The sequence below is a fragment of the Coturnix japonica genome, chromosome 2 (genome assembly GCF_054131305.1).
Source record: "Coturnix japonica strain WE chromosome 2, WE-NBRP24, whole genome shotgun sequence".
Taxonomy (NCBI): domain Eukaryota; kingdom Metazoa; phylum Chordata; class Aves; order Galliformes; family Phasianidae; genus Coturnix; species Coturnix japonica.
Genome location: NC_140664.1, coordinates 92,695,484 through 92,716,058, shown reverse-complemented (window position 1 = coordinate 92,716,058; position 20,575 = coordinate 92,695,484). Strand labels below are relative to the sequence as shown.

General features: G+C 38.7%; 1 protein-coding gene across 10 annotated transcripts in view; it reads left to right on the top strand.

Moving 5' to 3' along the window:
* Window positions 1–20,575, top strand: part of EPB41L4B (erythrocyte membrane protein band 4.1 like 4B) — a 162,422-nt gene that overhangs the window by 46,896 nt on the left and 94,951 nt on the right. For 9 of the 10 annotated variants that reach the window (XR_014942886.1, XR_014942885.1, XR_014942884.1 and 6 more), the window contains exons 2-4: window positions 1,817–1,921; window positions 15,685–15,727; window positions 17,914–17,992. Coding sequence is in view for 6 of the 10 variants with exons in the window: in XM_015854293.3 (XP_015709779.1) it covers window positions 1,817–1,921; window positions 15,685–15,727; window positions 17,914–17,992 (227 nt within the window). In the remaining 4 variants the exon portion in view is untranslated. Of the gene's footprint in view, window positions 1–1,816; window positions 1,922–12,248; window positions 12,337–15,684; window positions 15,728–17,913; window positions 17,993–20,575 lie in introns of those variants that run through there. The other variant, XM_015854295.3, reaches the window with a different exon arrangement.

Genomic DNA, 20,575 nt, shown 5'->3' with positions numbered 1-20,575 from the left:
CACTCTCTGGTTTTTATTGAGTGTGTGACATTAGAAGATAAACATGTAGGTACTTAAAGCCATAAAACAAGCAGCCAGGAATAATCATAGGGCATCAAATCAGTGTTTCCTGGTTCTCTGAGCTCCTTGTTTCTTGCCTTTTTTATTGCTTTGGCAGGTTTTCTTGTCCCTGTCATTGGAGCAGAATCATTTTTAATTCTTTTGTGCTTTGGCTTGGCTTCTTTTGACTGGATAGTGAGTTTACTATCTGTGAGAAAACATGTTCTGGATACATTTTTTTACTAATTTTTGTTTAAGTTTATAGCTATTATTGAACGTAAGAAATCTGTGACTTCTTAATGTAATGTACTGCTTTAAGATGTGGCATTTGATTATGATTTAGCAGAGGGTTTTTAGAGTTAGGGTACTATGGTTAGGCTGCAGTTGGACTTGATGATCTTCAAGGTCTTTTCCAACCTGGGTAATTCTATGATTCTATGATGTTATCTTCTCATCTGCTTTAAGCAGTTTGTTGAAGTTTGACTGTCTGGTTTTGACCTATTGCTCCCCCACTCTAAAATAACAAAGCAGGATCATCTGATGGTTCAACACTTGTCTGAGTTTTTGTGAAGCTTATTTTAATGGCACTTCTAATGCTGTTTCTGCAAGTAGTTATAGATTTTAGACAGTTTGGATGACTGGACAGGAGTTCACATTATGATTAATACTGGTACTGTACAGTAAGCCAAATTGAACTGCAAGTTATTTAGCTCTCATTCAGCTGAAATCAGTGAATTCTGTTAGTATTTGGGAGAAGTGGGAATGCTTAATAAACTAGAGCTTTAAAATTTGAGAAAAATATTCTTCAAAGTTATAGGATAACAGGCAGATAACTTTTTTCAGACCTGTGTACTGTGCCATTCCTGTATGAACTACAGCTGTAGCTTCTTTTTTCTTGAGATTTATGGTAGCATCAGATATCCTGAGTAACATGAAATGGTTTGCAGAAAAATTGGTTTGTTTCTCCCCTCCTACCCACCTGTAATCTCCCTGCTGGAACATTGGGTACTTAAATTCTTGGTTTAACCTCTGAACAACTACGCGGGCAAGTTGCAGCCCAGCTTTAAGGTCGGCTGACTTTCCTACCAGTGCTCATAGCCTGTGATTTGGGTTAGTTTAATTTCTATGCCTGTGTGTTCCAAGTGTTGTGCCAAATGATAATCAGAGCTACTTACTTGGCTCCACTTGAAGGTTGTAAATGTGATTGCAATTAACAACTTTATAGAAAGATTCTTATCAAATACCATTAATTTTCTTCATGGTGCTCTTTAAGTATTCAAGCTGTCCTGAATGTATTTTGTGGCTTAAGTAGTGTTGTGTGATGCTGCACAACTGCAGTTGATATGTGATAACAGCAGGCAGATTTCAGGCAGTGTGTTAAGCAAGCATTTGCTGTGGAATTTGGCATCCCGGACATTTAAAGTGTTGGCTCTGTGACTTGGAGTGCTTACAGGACTTTCATTTCTTTCCTATGCTTTGAGTAACTGTGAACACTGAAGGTTTTCTCTGAGAATGAAGTCTGCTGCTGTTGGAATAGATGCAGATGGAGTGTGTCGCTTGTATTCCTGAAGAAAATCTTTGAGAAAATGAAATGTTAAAATGTTAATATAATTCTTTAGAACACATAGTGAGACACTATTTCCTCGTGTACAACTTTTCTCCCCTTAACTGAACCAGAAAAACAAAAACAACCCAAACCCATATGCAGTATCCCCCCATACATACAGATACAAAAACAAAACAAACACCTTTTTTTTTTTTCTTTATTCTGTTCCAGAAACATGCAAAGGGACAGGAGTTATTTGACCAGATTGTGTATCATTTGGATCTTGTGGAAACTGATTACTTTGGCTTACAGTTCATGGATGCTTCCCAGGTTACAGTAAGTATAACTTCAGTTAAAATCTATGTTCTTTGGTAGTTTGTGTTGCCTGTTACAAATGTGTTATTAGTGCTATTTCACAGATGTGTAAGCAGTAAGGGCTATACTGCTGAAACAACTGGTATCGTGTTTGGTTCCAGCAAATAAATTTAAATCCTTAAAATAAGGCATGTCATTTTGTGGCATGTGCATGACTTGTATGTGCTAACTATGAATAAGCAATAATTCCTGGTAAAAGAAAATATGCTGTGGTTAGTAGTCTCATGGTATTAAAAATGGGTTAAATTTCTCACAGTCAGAAAGATTATCGGTGGAAAGGTGATACAAGAGTGAAATGGCAAAAGGGGCAAGCAGGAAAAGAATGTTCATCTGTCTCGAAAGACCTAGTCTCATGGGGAAAAACTCTACAAGAGAGGGATCTCCAACTAGATATCCTCCCCCAGTAGCAGTCACCCTTTAAATGGGGTCTAAGAGAGGTGCATCCAGGCTCCCATTGCTTTCACCTGTGCCCCCAGGGCTGACATGGTTCTTTCCCAGGTGATCAATTAGTGGTTCAGACCGTGACTCAACAATTCCTGTGTACAAGGTTCTGTAGATTTAGTTTCATTTGCAATAGGAGAGAATAATTTTCCTTCTCTCCCATATCTAGTGACCTCCAGCATCTGCAGTTAAAGGGAGGAGAGGGAGAATAGGCAGAATGGAAAGTATAGTACTTATAATGGAGAGAGGGATGGTTAAAGAGCTTAAACCTTGTTGTTAAACTGTATTGCTATAATTGTTTTCTGTTTTCTCACCTCACATGTGGAGTTACTGTGTATGATTACAACCTGAGTTGCGAATAGGGAGTATATATAGTTGTGAAACAAGAGTGTGCTTTTAAACTATCTGATTTTTACATAAATATTTTTTTTTCTATAAAGCAAGACAATAAAAACATATTCTGTGATGTTAGAACAATATAATTGAATCATGTTGCAGAAATAGTGATGTCTTGTGAAAAACACTGTTGTCATCTCACAGCTCTTAGCTTTATTCTCTAACTTGAGTCAATGTGATTAGATCAGATCAGTGTTTTACCAACAGCTTTGTGATCTGTGTGTTAGCCAGTGGCTTTGAGTTACAAATAGCAAATCTGTCCAAATATTGTAATGCTATTGAGAAAGGGGATCTGTGTTTTTGGGAAGAAAAATGCAAGTGAATATGTTGATAGTTTAATATGTGTTCATGAAAAAAAACATATATTACATGAAACGTTTACCCTTTTATGATGGAGATGATCATTAGGATGCAGCTAAAAGAGCAGTGTCTACACATTATAATCAAAAGGAATGTTATTGTGATTGATTGTTAAAGCTCTGAATTGAGAACTTCATAGCAGAGAACAGTAACAAGGAGTTCAGTAACGTTTCAGAAGAAGAAAAAGAGAAAGGGGGAGCTGAATATCCTTTCCTACCAAGAAAGAGGACAGACCAGAACCTGAAGGCTTGATTTAGGAACTGGAGAATGCTTATGACCTTGAATATTAGCAAAAGGGAAGGATTTTTTTTAACATCATGAGTGGAAAGGAGGATGAAGCAGAAATGTGAGCAAATCTGATTTCCATAAATAGCTGTATCCCTGATGTTCAGAGCAAAATATGTCTTTGTTCTTGTGTTTTAGTCCTTAGCTTTCTAAGGACTTTTAACTTTCCTTAGCTATTCCTTTCCTCAGTTGTACAGGTGGAGGCAAAAGTGTAAAAGTAATTCAGAATATACGTAATTATAGAGGGTCAGGAGCTACGAACAGCTTTTGGAGAGCATGAAAAATGCTGTTTGGAAGGCTTTAGTAGTAGAGTTATAGTTTTCTGGATCAGGGTGGGTATTAAGGCCAACTTCTTCACCTCCACAGGTGCGAGGCCAAAAGCTCTCATTTGTTTTGGGGCTGCCTGGCTGAAGCTGGACAGAGAGTAGAACTTAAAGGGATTCAAGACATAAGGTTTTATCATCCCTAGCACACTGTGCAAGGAGATTCTATGCCTTTCATGGTCGATTTTGAACTTATGACCTGCTCACTTCATTTGCATAGCAATTAATGCAGAGCCTCCCTGTGCGTATTCCAGCCCTGCCACACAGTGGCAGTTGCGGGACTGAGAGATTGAAGTTGTGTAAACTTGAGGTTCTAATTCTCTGCCTTTTATTACATATTCTTGAGAGCCAAACATCTTTAAGCCACTATTATAAATCAGAAAATACGAAATAGTCTTTGAGCAGTGGAAATTGCTTCTGTGTTCCAAGGCCATGTTGTGGAAAGTTTTTATTCATAAGTGAGAAGATTTAAAGCACGACATAGATGTATTGTCTGATAATATCCACTGCCTTGACTTATTTAGAGTTTATAGCCTGTAGTGAAGAATAAAAATGCATCTTACTGTAGTTGTATTATGATATCTTTGAACCAACTTGTTCCTACCAAACTCAGTAACAAAACTCCTGACCTTCAGTATTCTGCATCTGTTCTAGTGATCAGAAATGTGTGACTCGCTGTGCCCAAGATCCTCTAGGACAGTGATCTCCAAATTGAGTTGCATAGGGACTGTGCAAGATGATCCATTGGACTGAGGGAAAGAAAATTAAAATATATATATATATATATGTGTGTGTGTGTGTATGTAGTGAAGTTTTATTAATATTTAGTATAGTGGAGTACTCACTCAGACTATCATGTCACATACTCATACTGTAGGCAAGATGTCCTGAGGGAAGATAGGACATTCCACAACAAATTGTTGTGCAGCTATTGAACAATACTGGACCTTGAAGGGTGCAGTAGTAGAGTAGTAGTTACTGGCCTCCAACTAGACTTCATACAACAGACCACCACCACCTGATCACTGATCACCACCCTGCAGGACTTACCAGTCAGTCAGTTTTCAATCCCACCTCACAGTACACTTTTCTGTTGTTCCTGTTTGTGGAAGAGAGATAAGAAAATGAAAAAGCGAGGGAAGGAAATAGAAGGTCAAAGAAACTGTGATTATCGATAGGCTCTCTCTCTCTTTCTTGTTCAACTAATTGTAATAGCAGTTATACAGGGAGGCAGTGCTCGGGGTGGTTGATGAGTCTCACTCAAACATAGGAGGTCTCTGAAATGGTTTAGAGGAAATGGAAAGTTTGGTGGTTTTGGTTACTTTTATTGTGGTGTGCGTGTGTTACAGCAAAGCAGGAAGACTTGAAATCTTTCGTCAAAGCTGGAAATAGTGAAATGCAATAGTGAAATCTTTTGAGACTACACTCCACAAGTTGAGTTGCCATGTAGAAGTAGTGTTTTTGTTCATTTGTTTGCCGGTTTTGGGGTGGCATTCTTTAGTTTATTTGGTTTTGTTTTCTTTTGGAGGAGCTGGTCTGTGTGAAGCATTCCGTGGTAATTTGGGGTTCCTGACAATTTGTTTTAAATTGCTAGTAGGTAATGATCACTCATTTTTGTTCTCTATCTCTTACTCCATATTATCTTAAGAAAAAAGCTGTGTGTTTTGCTCCTGCTTATGTGCTGTAATATATGCTAAGATTCTAGCAGGACACAGATCTCTCCTTTTGTGGTGGCATTGTCCTAGTTGTCTGTCCTGTGGTAGCAAAACACGAATGCCCTCCCAGTCTCCCTTGTTTTACAGGAATTCCAAACAAAAAGATTGCCGATGTTGATTAGCATGAAATTTCCTTTTGTTTGCTTCGTGATTGTTCCTGTTTATGAGAATGCTTATAGAGTAATTGAGGAGGAAAAAAATAATTGATACATATTTGCTTTTTGCTTGCTTTTTCCAAATGAGCTGCTATAATCTTTCAGGTGTGAAACATTAGTTTGGAATGCATGGAAACAAAAACATTAATACATTTTTTTGTTTGTTTTTTAATAAAAATAGAAAAGTCTCCGTGAACATCTAACTCCTTTATGCTATCACTAATGTCTCAAAGGCTCCTAATCCTTAAAGAAGGGCCCTATGGTGTAGCCTTTCATAGTTGGATACATATATTGCACTCTGCAGACAGCTGTGCCACACTTAGTGTATGTGCATGTGCAATGAATGCATCAGGCACATTGGGAAGCACTGGATTTATGAACTGGATGACTTTATGGTGCTTGTGACTATGATGAGGGCCAGAGTTTCCTGAAGAGATAAGAGGACTGTCAGTGAATTGTCCTGATAGGCTGCACTTTTGTCTGACTTATTAATATTGACCAGTTCCTGAATAGGGTTTTATTTACAATGAAAACTGAGAAAACAGTGGGAGAAAACAGAGAAGAATGGTTTTTGTAGTATTCCAAGTAAGAAAATAGAAGGAATGTAAAATGGCAAGAACTATGTAGTCTTAGCCATCAACAATATATTGAGATCTTACTGACCTGGACATGGAGATCTTCACCTGTATGGAAGGTGCCCTAGTTTTCTGAAAGGGTCAGGATCATGGTTTTCCAACACTGCAGTGTAAAGCAATCTGGACAACCAAAAATAATATAATATAATAATACCTTTCTTTACACACTATAAGCTAGTTTCATGGATGTTGCAGTACTGATTGGCTCAGAGCCCTGCTATATCTGAATTTTCTTTTAAGGGTTTATTGTCATTCAAATCGGGAGGTTTTTATCCAACTGCTCGCTTTTGATAGTACTACTATTACTTTTTCTTAATTGTGTGAAGGATGTGGAAAAAAGAATGTCTCAAACTAGTCAATTAACCTCATATTGTGTTATCTGGGAGTCTTTTTCCTTTATGTACTGTAATACTGTAACTGAGCACTTGCTAAGCAGAAAAAGAAGACGGGGAAAAGCATTACCATTTGATACACTGATATCAAGAGAAAGGGGTTGGTAAATGCCTTAGTAATGCAAAAGATTTCTTTTTCTGCTTCTGGCAGAAACATCTGATTTCCCCTTAAATAAGATTCCTTAAATAAACTATCAAATTAATCTGTGACACTGCATCCCCTCCCTGAATCTCTTATTTCTCTGGACTATGAGCTCTTTAGGATTGTGGTTGTGGCAAGCATGTGTATGGATTGCAGCCCAGAGCAACAAATATAAAGCACAGCTGGAGAGTCCCGAGAGCTGTGCAGGTAACAATCTCATGTATGCTCAATGCGTTGACAACTAATAGTGGTGGTGATATGAATGCCAGCTCAGTAACTGTTCAAAGGCAGCTTGGCTGACTTTATAGAAATGCTGGACATCTAACAAATAACTGCTACTAGCTGCAGCTGTCCAAGCTTGTACTGCAGCCTGTGAACATTTTATGACAGACTCTGAAACCTTAAGAATTCCAATGTTTAGTTTTCCAGCAGCCTTCACTATTTTCAGTAGGGCTGGAGTTCTCTTCCCTAGTACAGACTTGAGAAGCAGCCATGCAGGACAGGCGGCCATGACTGCCTATTAGCGATGCTTCTCCGCCTCTCATTAGGTGTGTAGAAGTCAAGTGTTCAGTCTGTCGAAGACAAAATAGATTTTGCTGTTTTCGCTTGTGTATGATTGCAACAGAAGCTGAAGTGGCTTCCTTTGTTTTCCCTCAGATTTAGTCAGGTTTGTTGCCTGTTTGTTACAAATTGCCTTTTACAAAAATAAAATCTTACTTGGGCTAAAGCAGATTAGTTCTCGTGTGTGTATATGAATTAGGATAGGATAATGATCTTGAAGGATGCTCCTGTGACTCTCCATTATTCATGTTTAGTTTATTTGGATTGTAGATAAACCATGTCATGTATCAGGATACTTCTGAGATGGCTCTGTACAGTTTCAGACTAGGATATGCTTGGTTTTCATGAATGCCACTGCTTGGTTATATTGAATTCCAACATTCCAGAAATAATACTGTGCTTGGGATTTTTCTTTTTTAGTTCTTTCAGCCTCATTATTCACTGTGATAATTAAAACATTACTATGGCAGGTTTTGGAATTCACATGAGATTATTTTTGTTTAGTTTCAGTACATTTTAAAATAAATGAATAAATCCTCAAGTAATGCATACGCAGTGTTGACCCTAAACGTGTTTTGAAATAGGCATGTGCAAGATCTCTATGGCAGCCTTTTCTAATTAGAGGATTACAGGTTAGCCTGTAGCTTAGTCTAACTGATCTGGCAGTTCATTTGAACTAAAAGTTACCATGTGTGTTCTGCACAACCACAGCCACCTTCAACACACAAACATGTTCTCATCCTGTAGTTCTGTGGCCAGGAAAATGCCTTCTGACTTCAGAAAAGCTCTGAGAAAATGCTTGCTTTGCATCTGAGCCTCAACTCGCTGTGCTTAGAAAACAGGACTCCTGGAACAGGAAGTAATCTCCTCACATTTTTTCTGCTCTAGCCAGGCATGAAATATAGACATCAGTATTGCCTTTGAGATAAACATAATCATTAGATTTGTGAGTTTTTTCTGACAGTGATATAGTACAGCGCTTTTTCATACTGGTATTGCAGATTCCCGAGGTACTATGGACTATTTCTAAGGACTTCACAGACGTGAACTAAGAGGAAAAAAGCTAGACTACTGGCAGCAAGTCTGAATTAACTATACAAGAGTCATCCTCTCTGTGGGAACATTTTTAGGAGCTTGCATTGAGAGAGATGGAAAATGTTCTGGCAATCTGCAAGAATTTTTCTTACATCACAGGCATCCTTCCAAACATACCTTGTATTTAAATATTTTCTTAGTTTATCTTACCTCTGTAATGTTATTACTAACAGCAGCTGTTGCACCATTTTTGTTTTTTAATTCACAGGAAAGTTGCCACAGTTTGTGGTATTCATGGTCCAGAAAGATGGCAGATTGTTTTCATCCAGTATCATAATCTGTACACATTGGACCATTCCTAATTCCTCTCAAAAACTTTCTTTCAATCCAAGATTTTTCCATAGAGAACATAACAGTATAGAAAAGTCTTGCATGCCTTTGCAGTTTATGGAACCTTGCAAGTATTTAAGTTTAAAACAGAAAAAAACAAACAAAAAATTTCTTTAGAGAAACAGCCCCTGTGCCAGTTCATCAGTTTACCAAACTGGGAATGTTAGGAGGAGGTAGGGACGGTTTAATAAGGGCAGTTTCAGTACTTGTTAAACAATAGCCTAGAAAAACCTGCAATTGTTTTCCCATACCGGTAGAAGATCTTGTGGTGAAATAACTCTTACTGAATTTTTTGTACTTCAGCTGTATTCACTGAAATGGGGAATTGTAATACAATGAGACACAAATAACTCTCCTTCCCCTCTCAGATTTCTTTTGCAGTAGGAACAAAGACCATATTTGTACTGAAACTGTACATATCAAGTGACAGAGGATACCAGGAGGAGGAAACCAGGCCTGTTAACTACAGAATAGTGCTCTCTCTCTATTTCCAGCTCTGAGATGCTCCCTCAACTCTCCCACTGTCAAGCTTACTAGCAGAGTGTGTGGTATGAAGCATTGCCTTTAGGAGTGGAATATAGTTATGGAGCACATAGGTCAACCAGGCATGTGGAAGTTCAAGCAGTGAAAAAGGGATGTATTGAAGGGTACTAAGGGATTTGGTAGAATTCATTGTAAGGGCTGCTGTCATCTTGGGGAGGTTGTGATACTGAGTGAAGTCTCCTGAGCACTAGAAAAAGGCAAGCATTTGGCCCATATCCAGCACGGGCAAATAAAGAGGATTCAAAAACAAAACAGCTGATATAATGCTTTCCTCATTGTAGGGGAAGTCTAGGAACCATGCGCCATGATCCGTCTGCCAGATCATGTGAAGGAAAAGGTGGCATATAGGAACATGTAGCCATGTTTCAGAAACCTCTGAGGACAGAGATTCCATAGCTTCTCTGGACAACTTTTCTGTATAATCACCCTTGTTACGGAAAACCTTTTCCTTTAACTCCCTGTGATGTATCCATCTGCAAATGCAGGCCTAGTGTTGATTGTTCTTCTGCCAATTCATCCCCAAGAAGACTCAGTCTTCTCCTTCTCTACACTTTCCCAATAGGCAACTGTAGCCTTCTCTCCTTATTGCAAACCAAAGGAGTTACCTCTGCCCTCCCATCCACCATTGTATGCCATGTACCACTATCTACCACAATCTACTGGGGGGCCACTGGAGTCCTCTGAGCCTGAAAGTGGGGTGTTAGGGAAAGACCAGTATCAGGGGCCCCCTTGATCTCTTCTCTAGAGTCGAGAATAAGCCACACCACTTTTGCAGCATCTCAGCTCCTCATTTGGAGGAAAAGTTCTCCTGTCTGGTTGGAAGAATCACTAGTAGCTTCTGACTAATAGTCTTCAGGCAGGTTTCCAAGGAAAAGCTCTTTCCCTTTTAAGAGATCCACTAGAATGTGCACAGCCTCAAGGCAGTTGCTAGTTAGGCTGTGCTTAACATCAGCATTCAATTGCATAAACACAGGTCCAGGTGGTTATAGGATAGAGGCCACCTTCCAGTGTTGTTGTGGGTGTTGGATATGTGGAGGCAGGACAGCTGACCCTCAAAGATCCAAGATGATGGGAGAGACATTTGCATGTGTTTGGTCCAAGCAGCTGCTCAGAACCAGCCTAATTAGATCCAATTGCTCAGGATGTTCTTTCTTCCTAGTATGCTCAGTGTCAGAGAGCATAAAAGCTTATCCTCCATTGGGCCTGCTGCAGAGAGGGTTTGTTTCTGTAGGACCTGGAGGGTTGTGGGGGCTGAAGGCCCCTTTCCTGGGGATGATTCCTCTATGCCATTTTGCTAAGCAGAAAGGCTACCCTGCATTCATAGAATCACAGAATCACAAGGTTGGAAGGGACCTACAAGATCATCCAGACCAACTGTCCTCCCATTACCATAAGACACTAAACCACCACTCGTAGCTCCTCATCCAGACGCCTCTTGTACGCTGCCAGGGACAGCAACTCCACCACCTCCCTGGGCAGCCGTTCCAGTGTCTGACCACTCTCTGAGAAAATTTTTTTCTTATGTCTAACCTAAACCTCTTCTGGTACAACTTGCAGCCACTTCCTCAATGTGCCCTGGATTCTATCAACCCTTCCACCATGTGCCCTGGATTCTATCAGCCCCTTATTTCAGTAGTCTTGTGCTGTAGGCTTGGTACTCACTGGGGAGCGTATGAAGTGCTTTGAATCTGCTGACTCAGTGTCTCCAGTGCTGCCTAGGCTACGCTTCTCTTCCAGGGACTTCTCTTCTCCGTCATGCACCGCTATGCGTTCCTTTTCCCTTTGCAGCCACAGGGCTTTTTCTGCAGATCTGCTTGTCAGTCAATCCCAATGTTGCATGCACACCCAGCCTTCTCCGCTGTGGGTACTGGCTGCTGTAATAATCTGCTTTGGTCTCACAGAATCCTTGTTAAAATAATTTCTTTACCCACTTGAGGTCCCCAATTTTAAAACTGTACACTGCCTGCATAGCATCTCTGATTTGGACTCATCAGTAGCCCTACTGAGAGGTGCATTCAGCCACATCACTAAGGTTACTAGCAAATATATTAAGCTCTATTGACAGTGATGTTCATTAAATCTTGAATTCAGAAAGTTGTACTTCAGCAATTTATTTGAAAACTGTTTTGCTCTGTGTCTACATTTTCAATTGCAGCATAACTTTCTAGGATGGGTCAGAGAAGTTCATATGGATTTATAAGGAATGACCTTTTCACTGAAATAAAGAGCTTGAAACTCTTAGGAACAGGCAATGTTTCTAACTACGTGCTTTTGTAGTCTGTGGTTCTCTGTGCAATTCCACTTCTGGTCCATTTCTGTCACCACCACAATATTTATAAGTTGACTTTCAGAAGAAAAGAAAAAAAAGTTAATTCTCTTTTGTTCCTTTTTATGCTAGTGACGTATAGACAAGGTCCCAAACCACAGTTCATTGGGTAGGGTTTTCATTGGTCTTTTTTTTCCCCTTTTTTTTTTTTTTGTGTTGTGTTAGGGAGGAAGATTATTCCTTCCTCTTGTACATTAGAATTTTATCTTCTCTTCTTTAAAAAGCCACGTGGCTAATGGCAGACAAATAGGTTTTAGAGGCATAAGAAATCAGATATCAGAAAGGATAATTAAATTCTGATTTAAAATTGCCAGCTTTTATACAGAATGCCTTCTTATCTGAAGATGAGCGTTTAACAGTTTCGGTTTCTGCTCCTCGGCTATTCCTTCAATAACTGCTTGAGAAAGCATTTAAGCATACTTTTAGACAGCAAATAAGGCTTCCAGTGAGAATGAGCTTTCTGCTTCTGAGAGTTAAGTATATAAATAAGCGTAAGGAAAAGCAGTCTATTTAAGATATTCTTCATGCATTTTAAATTAGCAAAGCAAGCCAGCCAAAAAGGGTCAAACCCAATTTTTTTCCTTTACAGGTCACCTTTGAGGGCTGTATAGATCAAGACCAGGACTTTTCATTCTTTAATGAAGCAAGTGGGGAGCCAGTGGAATTTGAAAGCACAGGTGTGTGATGGGTTTGTGTCAACTTGTGGTACTCCCCCTTCTAGTCATCTTTTAGCAGTCATCGTGGTCCTCATGCAGACTGCTTCAGTAACTACAGATTATCTGCTATATCTTGACACAAATACATCTTTGCCTTCCCGTATGACAATTAGATTCTGAGAAAATATTGATTGCTACCACTGAAGAAGTGTTAAGATATTTCTGTTTTCATCTTCAGTTAGATGAAATGTGTGATTAACAGGATAATGTGCTAAGGCTCTGCTTCCAGTCTTTTAATAAACAGGTGTTTTTGTTTTTGTAAAGTTTTTGTTTTGTTTCAGTGTGGAAGTGAATGGTATTTATCTTCCATTTTGTGGCTGCCTGACAGACATTACAAATCCTTTCTTAAAAATTCAACCTGTGAATCCCAACCAGTGACTGCTGTTTTACGTTAATTAATGCAAGAGGAAACGTTATTCATTTGACAATAAGGAAAAAAACAAGAATTATACTGAGATTAAACAGTTGTAAAGGGAGGCTAATTCATCAACTGAAGTTCTAGTTTACCCACCAAAATGAAAAGTTGCAGAATCTTGTTTACCTGCAGCCAGACTGGTTTTTGATTTTGTGGCTTTTTTTTCCTTTACTGTGGGTAAGATAGCTTAGAAGCTGTATTTCTGTTGTAAAACAGTCTTAAAACAATTAAACTCTTCTTCTTTTTCTGCACTGTTACTTTTGAGTTTAGTCTGGATATGGGAATGTAGCACTGTACCGTTGAAATGTACACTGTGACATCCAAAGTTTGGACTCTTCAAGTCTGCATCCTGGAATAATGTGCAGTTGTTTAACTAGAGCAGTTGCTTAGATCAAGGTATAATCTTAGGTTCTGTGAGAATGGAAGCTCCTTCCATTTTCATTCGTTTTCCACTTGATCACCCTTTTCACTTCCAGGCTCAGAAGTCAGCAAGCAGCAGGTAGCCAAGTCCAAACCTGTTTGGCTGTAGTTAGAATGCCACACGGTCTTCAGCTCATTGTTTGGAGGTTTTCTTCTGGTTCATTAAGAAGTGTTTTTGAGAAAACTTGCTACACCTTCAAAAGTATTCAAGACTTCAGACCTCTCAACTGTACTCTTTGTAGCCTCACAGGACAGTACTTGCTTTTCTCAACACACATACTGTGTTCCCGCTTACAACTATCTAGGCAGTTTATGTGAAAGGAAATAATAGGACAACACTGCTTGAGCTCAGAGGACACTTGGAAAGTTGGTAGGATTTCCAGTGTGAAGAAATTCTCTGCATCTGAAACACTGGAATTTGGTCTGATTTTGACAGAAGTAGCACAAAATATTTGACTTAAACTGGCATTAATTCACAAATCTGTGTGGATGCTGCTGGGTCTCGGAGCTCTAGGCCACAAGTACTGCCAGTCTATGTCCTACCACTGTAATTTTACTTTGAGACCTGTGTGGTGGCCCTTTTACAGCCATGGTGTGCCATTTGGAATGTCAAGTCTTCTGAAGAGAAGACTTAGATGTGGAAGTTTGGTGGCCCGGCCAGGCAGGGGGGTTGGAGCTTCATGATCCTTGAGGTCCCTTCCAACATGGGTCATTCTGCAATTCTGTGAAGAGATCAGCTTAATGTGTGTTGTGTTTTATCGCCTGGATTAGCTGTCTGGCTGCTTGAGTATGGAAAATAGTCTCCTGCAGATTACTTCCTAGCTAGGTTATGTCTCATTTAATGGTGTGAATGAGTAATTTCTAGAGCTGTGTTAGTTATTTCTCAACCTTTAAAGTATTTGCATGTATGATTCAAAACTTGTTGTTACTTGAGTTTTAGTGGCCTTAGAGCACCACATCCCAAGAGTGAGACTGTTATATTAACTGCTATTTCACTGAAAACTATGAAAAGACATCAGGATTTTTGTTGGTAGGACAGATGTTTTTCAAGTTTGTTTTATTAATGTTGAAGCTAAAGTTTTCTTCTAATGGAATCAGGATTTATTGGCTTTGTGACTAATTCATTTGTAGCCGAAGTGAATAGCGAGGTGAGACAATTTTGCTGTTAGGTTATTTGAAATACAAGAATTTAATCTACCCTGGAGGTGTTTTTTTTCTGTTGTTGTTGTTGTTGTTGTTGTTTAGCATTGATCATTTTTCCTTATCAGAAATTTGCAATTTTGTGAAACTTATGTGAACTGCTGTAATTTCTGGTGTAGTTCTTCATGACAGAATAAAGTAGAGACAAAATAAATCCCTTGCAACCCTAAGGAATATCTGGTCACGATTTCTAAGATTGCAAGGATGAAATTCTTTGACAGCCTCACTTAAGGAGGTTTAGCAGGTCTCATGTAAATAAAAGCACCTTTAGAATAACTGTTCAATTTCTATTTTTCTCTCCTTCTTTTTTCTTAACATTTTCTTAACTTAGAGATCTTAAATTTGCAAACCTTTGAGCTACACTCACCTACTTTGCTAAATGAATATTTGCCTTGGCTTTAGTACATAATAAATACATACCAACACTGTCATCACAGAATTATAAAATCCTTAGCAATGGAAGGAACCTTTAAAGGTCATCTGATCCAGCTCCCCTGCAATAAACAGGAACATCACAGTTAGATGAGAAGAGCACTTCACATAAGTCTGGATAGTCTTTTATTACCTTATGGTAGGAAAACGTAGGTGGCGTTGCTTCAGCTCAAACTGTAGCTTTAGGACTTTGTGCAGCCACAGATAAAGACTGAAATTACATTTATATTTTATGGCTACTTGTTGTAAGTGCAGCTTATGCTGATAAGAGTGCATGAATTTTTCTGGGAAGCATACTTTTTTGTCATCTTAGTTGCATCTGTTTAAGAAGGATACATACATCATTTTTTCCTAAGTGTTTTAATGAGTTTTAAGTTGGAAGTTCATCCTTCTCTTGAAAATCTTGACTATGTAGCAGTGGAAGGCCAAACAGTACAGGGTCTGAAGGGTTTACATGAGATAAAGGAGTTGATGAAGAATGAAAGCCAGGAATTTGGGCTGGGGACGCCTCAGAGTGATATTTGAACCTGAGGATGAAAGCAAGTTTTCCTTGCCACGTGGCTGTCTTAAGGTTTGGGATTTTAAATTTTCCCTTCTGAAAGAGTGAAACGTCCCTGGCAGTACTGATGCCTGTAACAGTCAGGCTTCCTTTCTTGGAGAAAGGTTCTTGATGACTGGTAAATGTGCAGATAAACACTTTGGCAATTGTGAAAAGCTGAGCAAATAAGTATGGCAGTTTTACATTTTAAGAGATATTTTGCTCTTAATGAGTTTAATGTGATAACTAAATCTTGATATGGAGCTGCATTTAAATCTGGATTTATTTTTTTTTTCTTTTTCAGCATTGGTTGGACCATTCTAAATTCATTAAGAAACAGATAAAAAGTAAGTACCATGTCTCTGCCTATTTTGTTATTACCTTAAAAGTTTGGAGTATTTTAACATAACTGTGTAAATATGACCTTTTCCAGATTGAATATTTCTTAGAAAATAGATTTGATTTAATGGCTAATTGGCTGCTGGGATCACAGATGTCAAAATGCAAGTGCACTTATAAGGAACAGACCAGTCTTCTGTACCCTCATTAAGTATGTCCTGTTTGTTTGAGGCAGAGTAGGTTGCCAGGTAATTTCAGTCTGATCTGTGAAAGCAGGTTGCCTGGACACAGACCTCAGTTTCTGTTGCTGCTTGTGATCCATAACAGGCTTTGTCATTTATTTGTTTTTCCTTCCAAGAAGTAAATGGGAAAAATATTTTATTCTGTAGATCTCACCATCTTTTTTGTACATTTTATTAAAACTAGCAGAAATACATGGTGTTTCTTCAAAGGGAGTTTTGAGCGGAGGGGTTGAGTTTGGGTTTCATCATTGAGTTTTCTGTGGATATTTGCTAAGGTGGGTGAGTTGCTCCTGCAGCTCTAACAATTTGGTTGCAGGCTCGGGCACAGTACAGGACAGTACTAACCTGTTTTGTTAATGCACTCTTGTAGACAACAGGCATGTAGGCATGTAGACAACTGATAATACTGCTTCCATAGAATTAAAATATGGCATTTTTCAAAAAAGTTGTTCACCCATTTACAAAACCCCACAGTCTTGATTGCCTCAGTAATGCTATACCTTTCTCTCTAACAAGCATCAGAATAAGCAAAACATTTCTGAAATGGATGAAGCTCTTCTTCAGAGGCCTTTAAAAGACTGTTTGCCTTCACTCCACACTGTGGGGTGTCAGTCTGCTTGAATATATTGTAAAGATACTTGCTATGGATAATTTTTTTTGGTTGCCCTTTTCTTGCCCATTCATAGCACTACAATCAGCTTTCCCTTAAGTGGCAAAGTGATTTCCAGGTGCACTTTCTGTAACTTCTTTGCATTTTTCCTGATCTTTCTTTAAATATGGAGAATCTACAATTCTGTAACACCTCTACGCAGTTAAGGTGCAGTTTTGTCCATACTTAATCTTGTAAGTCCCTGTATTAAAGGCAGATTATCTAAACCTTGGTCCGAGGAACCCGTGAAGAGTAAAGCAACTTGATGAGTGTTGTAAACATCTGTCTCAGGACAGGAAACATTATCTTTCATTCAGAAGGTGCCTTGGGAAGAGTTCCCCTTTCAGGACAGATGTTGCTTAGTGCTCTTTTTTGACAGTGGGCAGGTAAGAGTCATTATCTTACTGATGCAGATCTACCAGTGGTGCCCAGTCATTAGCCCAGCATACTATAACCTATGTCTTCTTGGAGTGATCCTTGGAGGCAAAATCAAAGCTTTAATAATTAGAGTTTTGACACCAGGCCTTTCACAAAAATAAATCATTAATTGGCACATATATGCCATGTTGATGTAATGCTACAGAAAACTGTAAAAAAGGTGAAAAATAGTCATGTTAATAGCATTTAAGATACTTGCAGATTGTTGCCCTACAAGATGAGGCTTAGGCAGATAAGAATGCATTGGCCAGTCTTATATTAGTAGAGTAACATTTTATTACTTGCATTTACACAGAAAATCAGACCTAGTGTCTGCCTTCTGGCACTAGAAAATGACGATGCATACATCTTCATGTAATTTCTTAGCTTTCTGTGTTTCTTAGGTTTCCCTGTGTTTCAGAGTCACCTTCAGCACTATTCACCTCATTTCTTTTACTTTTTCTCATTCAATTGTATCCATTTAATATAAGCTGATTTACTGGATTTGTTTGTACCTTGTAGCAAGAAGCATTGCTCTCTCTCCCTCTCATTCCCTTTTACTTCCCTCACCCCTCAGCAGCAGGAAGTATACCTGAAATTTACCTCTGAGCAAGAACGTGTTTCCCAAATGTAGTGTATTTTGATTCAGTAATGATTAAGGTATCTTAAGGTGTGGCAGACATCTAAATTTTTGTAATAATGATTGTATGCCTTTTAAAATTTAATCACATGAAATACTTTGTTTTCTTTGAAAAATTTAAAAGCATCCTTCATTTTGGGTTTCTTCGGTTGTGGGGTGGTGGTGGTGGTTCTTCAGCATAAGCAAAAACTCAGTAGTGTCAATTGTTGTTCTTTTTTTCTCCATTTAAAATTTCTGCATATGCAGTTGGACCTCCGTACACGTTGCATTTTCGAATTAAATACTATTCATCAGAACCGAACAACCTTCATGAGGAGTTTACAAGGTAGGTTCCATGCGTGGTTCAATGAGTGACTGGCAGAAGGGTAAATTAGATATCTAAAATACATGGGAGTCCTTTAAGACAGAGATTTGAGCTTTCTTACCAAGTGTGATCATTTTGTCTGATTGCCTAGCTGTTTTTCTGCTATCAGGGAGATGTCTTCTTTTTTTTTACTTGCTGCCAAAATACATCTGAGGACCCCTTCAAGTATCTTAGCCTGTAGAAGATGTAGTAGCAAGTCTGATGATATTAAAGAAAAATGAAATAGATTACTTTGGTTGGCTGGATCTTTTCCACTTTCCTACAAGTTCTCTGTGGTGCAGAAGGTACATAAAGTCTACCTTGTGCAAAGACTTATTAAAATACCTGGATATCTTTTGTTTCAATCTGATGGGCTGCTTTCTAGGTCATGAGTGCTATCCTTTGTTTGGCTTATAGTATCCTGGGATGTCCTAGAGGATGCTCTGAAAATTGGGAAAGGCACAGCTGGAGGAGAGGGTTTTGTAGCTGATTTCTTTATGTCTTCATTGTATGGTAATCATCTACCTTAATGTTCCTTTATAATCTTTTCTTCTTCTTTTTTTTTCTTTTCTCACAATGGGGGCACTTTCTATAGCTTCTAATTTTCTTGGCAAAAATCACCATCATCCCATTCATACTAAGATGTTTGACGATTGGTGATTGTTTTAGTTCACATGCCTGTGATGTTTACGTGAAACTCAGGTCTACAGGCCCATGTTTATTGTCTACTTTTCTGTCTGCTCTGTTGACCGTGGTTTTTTTCCACAGTCTCAGACAAGAAGATCAAAGAGCTAATCATCACCACCTTATTATGAGACTGCAATGGAGGCCTTAATATCCATTATCAATTTAGTGCAGCAGTGCTAACCCAATATAAGGGCGTATTCATATACGATACATAATTAACTTATAGTACTCCCTGCCAGTTACATAATTGAGTATAAGATCTTTGTTCAAAAACCAAGATGACTTTTGGGCCTCTCTAATGAGAAAATGCAGTTAAATTAGTAGGAATAATATGTATTTTCTGAAAATTGATATGTCTTCATATATCAGGGTACATCTGACAAGTATTAAATTTCCCCTGTGGTCAAATTATCCCATTACTGTCTACCACAAGATTTCTTTCATAATCCTCTGAAGCATATGATCGTAGTCACTGTGAGATGTGGGTTTCTGAGCTATGTGATCACTGCTGTGATCAAGTAAGACATTTCCTCTGAAGGTATCAACCTCTGCTGCTCCGTAATCTAATTATTGCTGAAAGTTGTAGCATTTCTGAAGACTGTTTTAATTAGATCACCACTTGAATTAGCTAAATTTTCAGCGCCATGATTATTTTTTTTTTAAATTATAAATTTGACAGAAAGCCACAGCGAAACTGTAGAAGAAAAATGAAAATGAGTTGAAAATTGATTTTACTGTTCATCTATATTGGGAAAAAGTATTTTTGGGTGCTGCTGTTTTTTTTTTATTTTTAAGAATATTTATGTTGTTTGGATCATGTTTTCCATGTACATTGTGGAGTAAAAAAGTAAAGATTAACAACTCTATACTCAGAGTTATTCCAAGCCAGAGTAAGAGGAGGAATAAAAATGATCATTACCAGTAAGCCATGAAATGTAATGGTTGAGAAGGGAGAGGAGTTGTTGGAGGTTCCTTGTGCAGACCGGTTTTTCAGTAGGCTCCAGTTCCTAGTGAAGCTGTAAACATCATATTCTCATAATTAGTACAGCAATGGGGAAGTGTTGAAACCCTTCACCCACTCTGTGTCCTTTTCTGATTTGATAACTGAAGCCCAGTGCATTTTGAAAGACATCTGCTGTCACTTTTATGGGATCTTGATTAATTTGAGGTAAAAAACCAACAGAGGAACATGTGCTTTGTGGAGAATTTTTAAGGTATTTTGCTGATTTGGAATATCAACAGTTGAGATGCAAATGCTTGTTCATTTGCATGCAGAGAAGAAGCAAAAGTAAGCCATCTCCAGGAGTGCAGAGCTGCAGTGCTGTACAGGCATGTTGGCACTGAGAGAACTACTGCCCAGATGTTTATTGCAAAATTAAATGAGTTGATAGGACTGCGAATCATCAGGGAAAAACAATAAGAACAAGAAACATACTTGTCTGTCTTTAATCTATGCGTGCACATCTCCAGATTTGATTGGCAAGTCAGATATTAGCCAAGAATGTGAATTAGAGACGTGACATGGAACTAATGTGGATAAATCTCGCTTCACTGTACATCAAGAAGTATTTTTAACCTTACTTTTCAGTTCTGTCCTTCTTCCTGATTCCAACTATGCCTTTTTCATTGCGTTCACAGCACGCCTCCTGTGATGCAAAGCACATTGTCTTTCTAGCATCTTTTGTGAAGATAGGTTTGCATCTGCTTGGTTGACTGTCAGCAGCGCTTCATGCTCTCTTCTCTTGATTAACTCATCATGGCAAGCTCCACCCATCAGTTTCCAGATCGGTGCAGAGCCTGCTTGTGCCATCCTGTTCTGTACAGAGTTCTTGCATGGCCTGGAGCACTTCAGCATGCCTCATACCTCAGCTTTGAGTG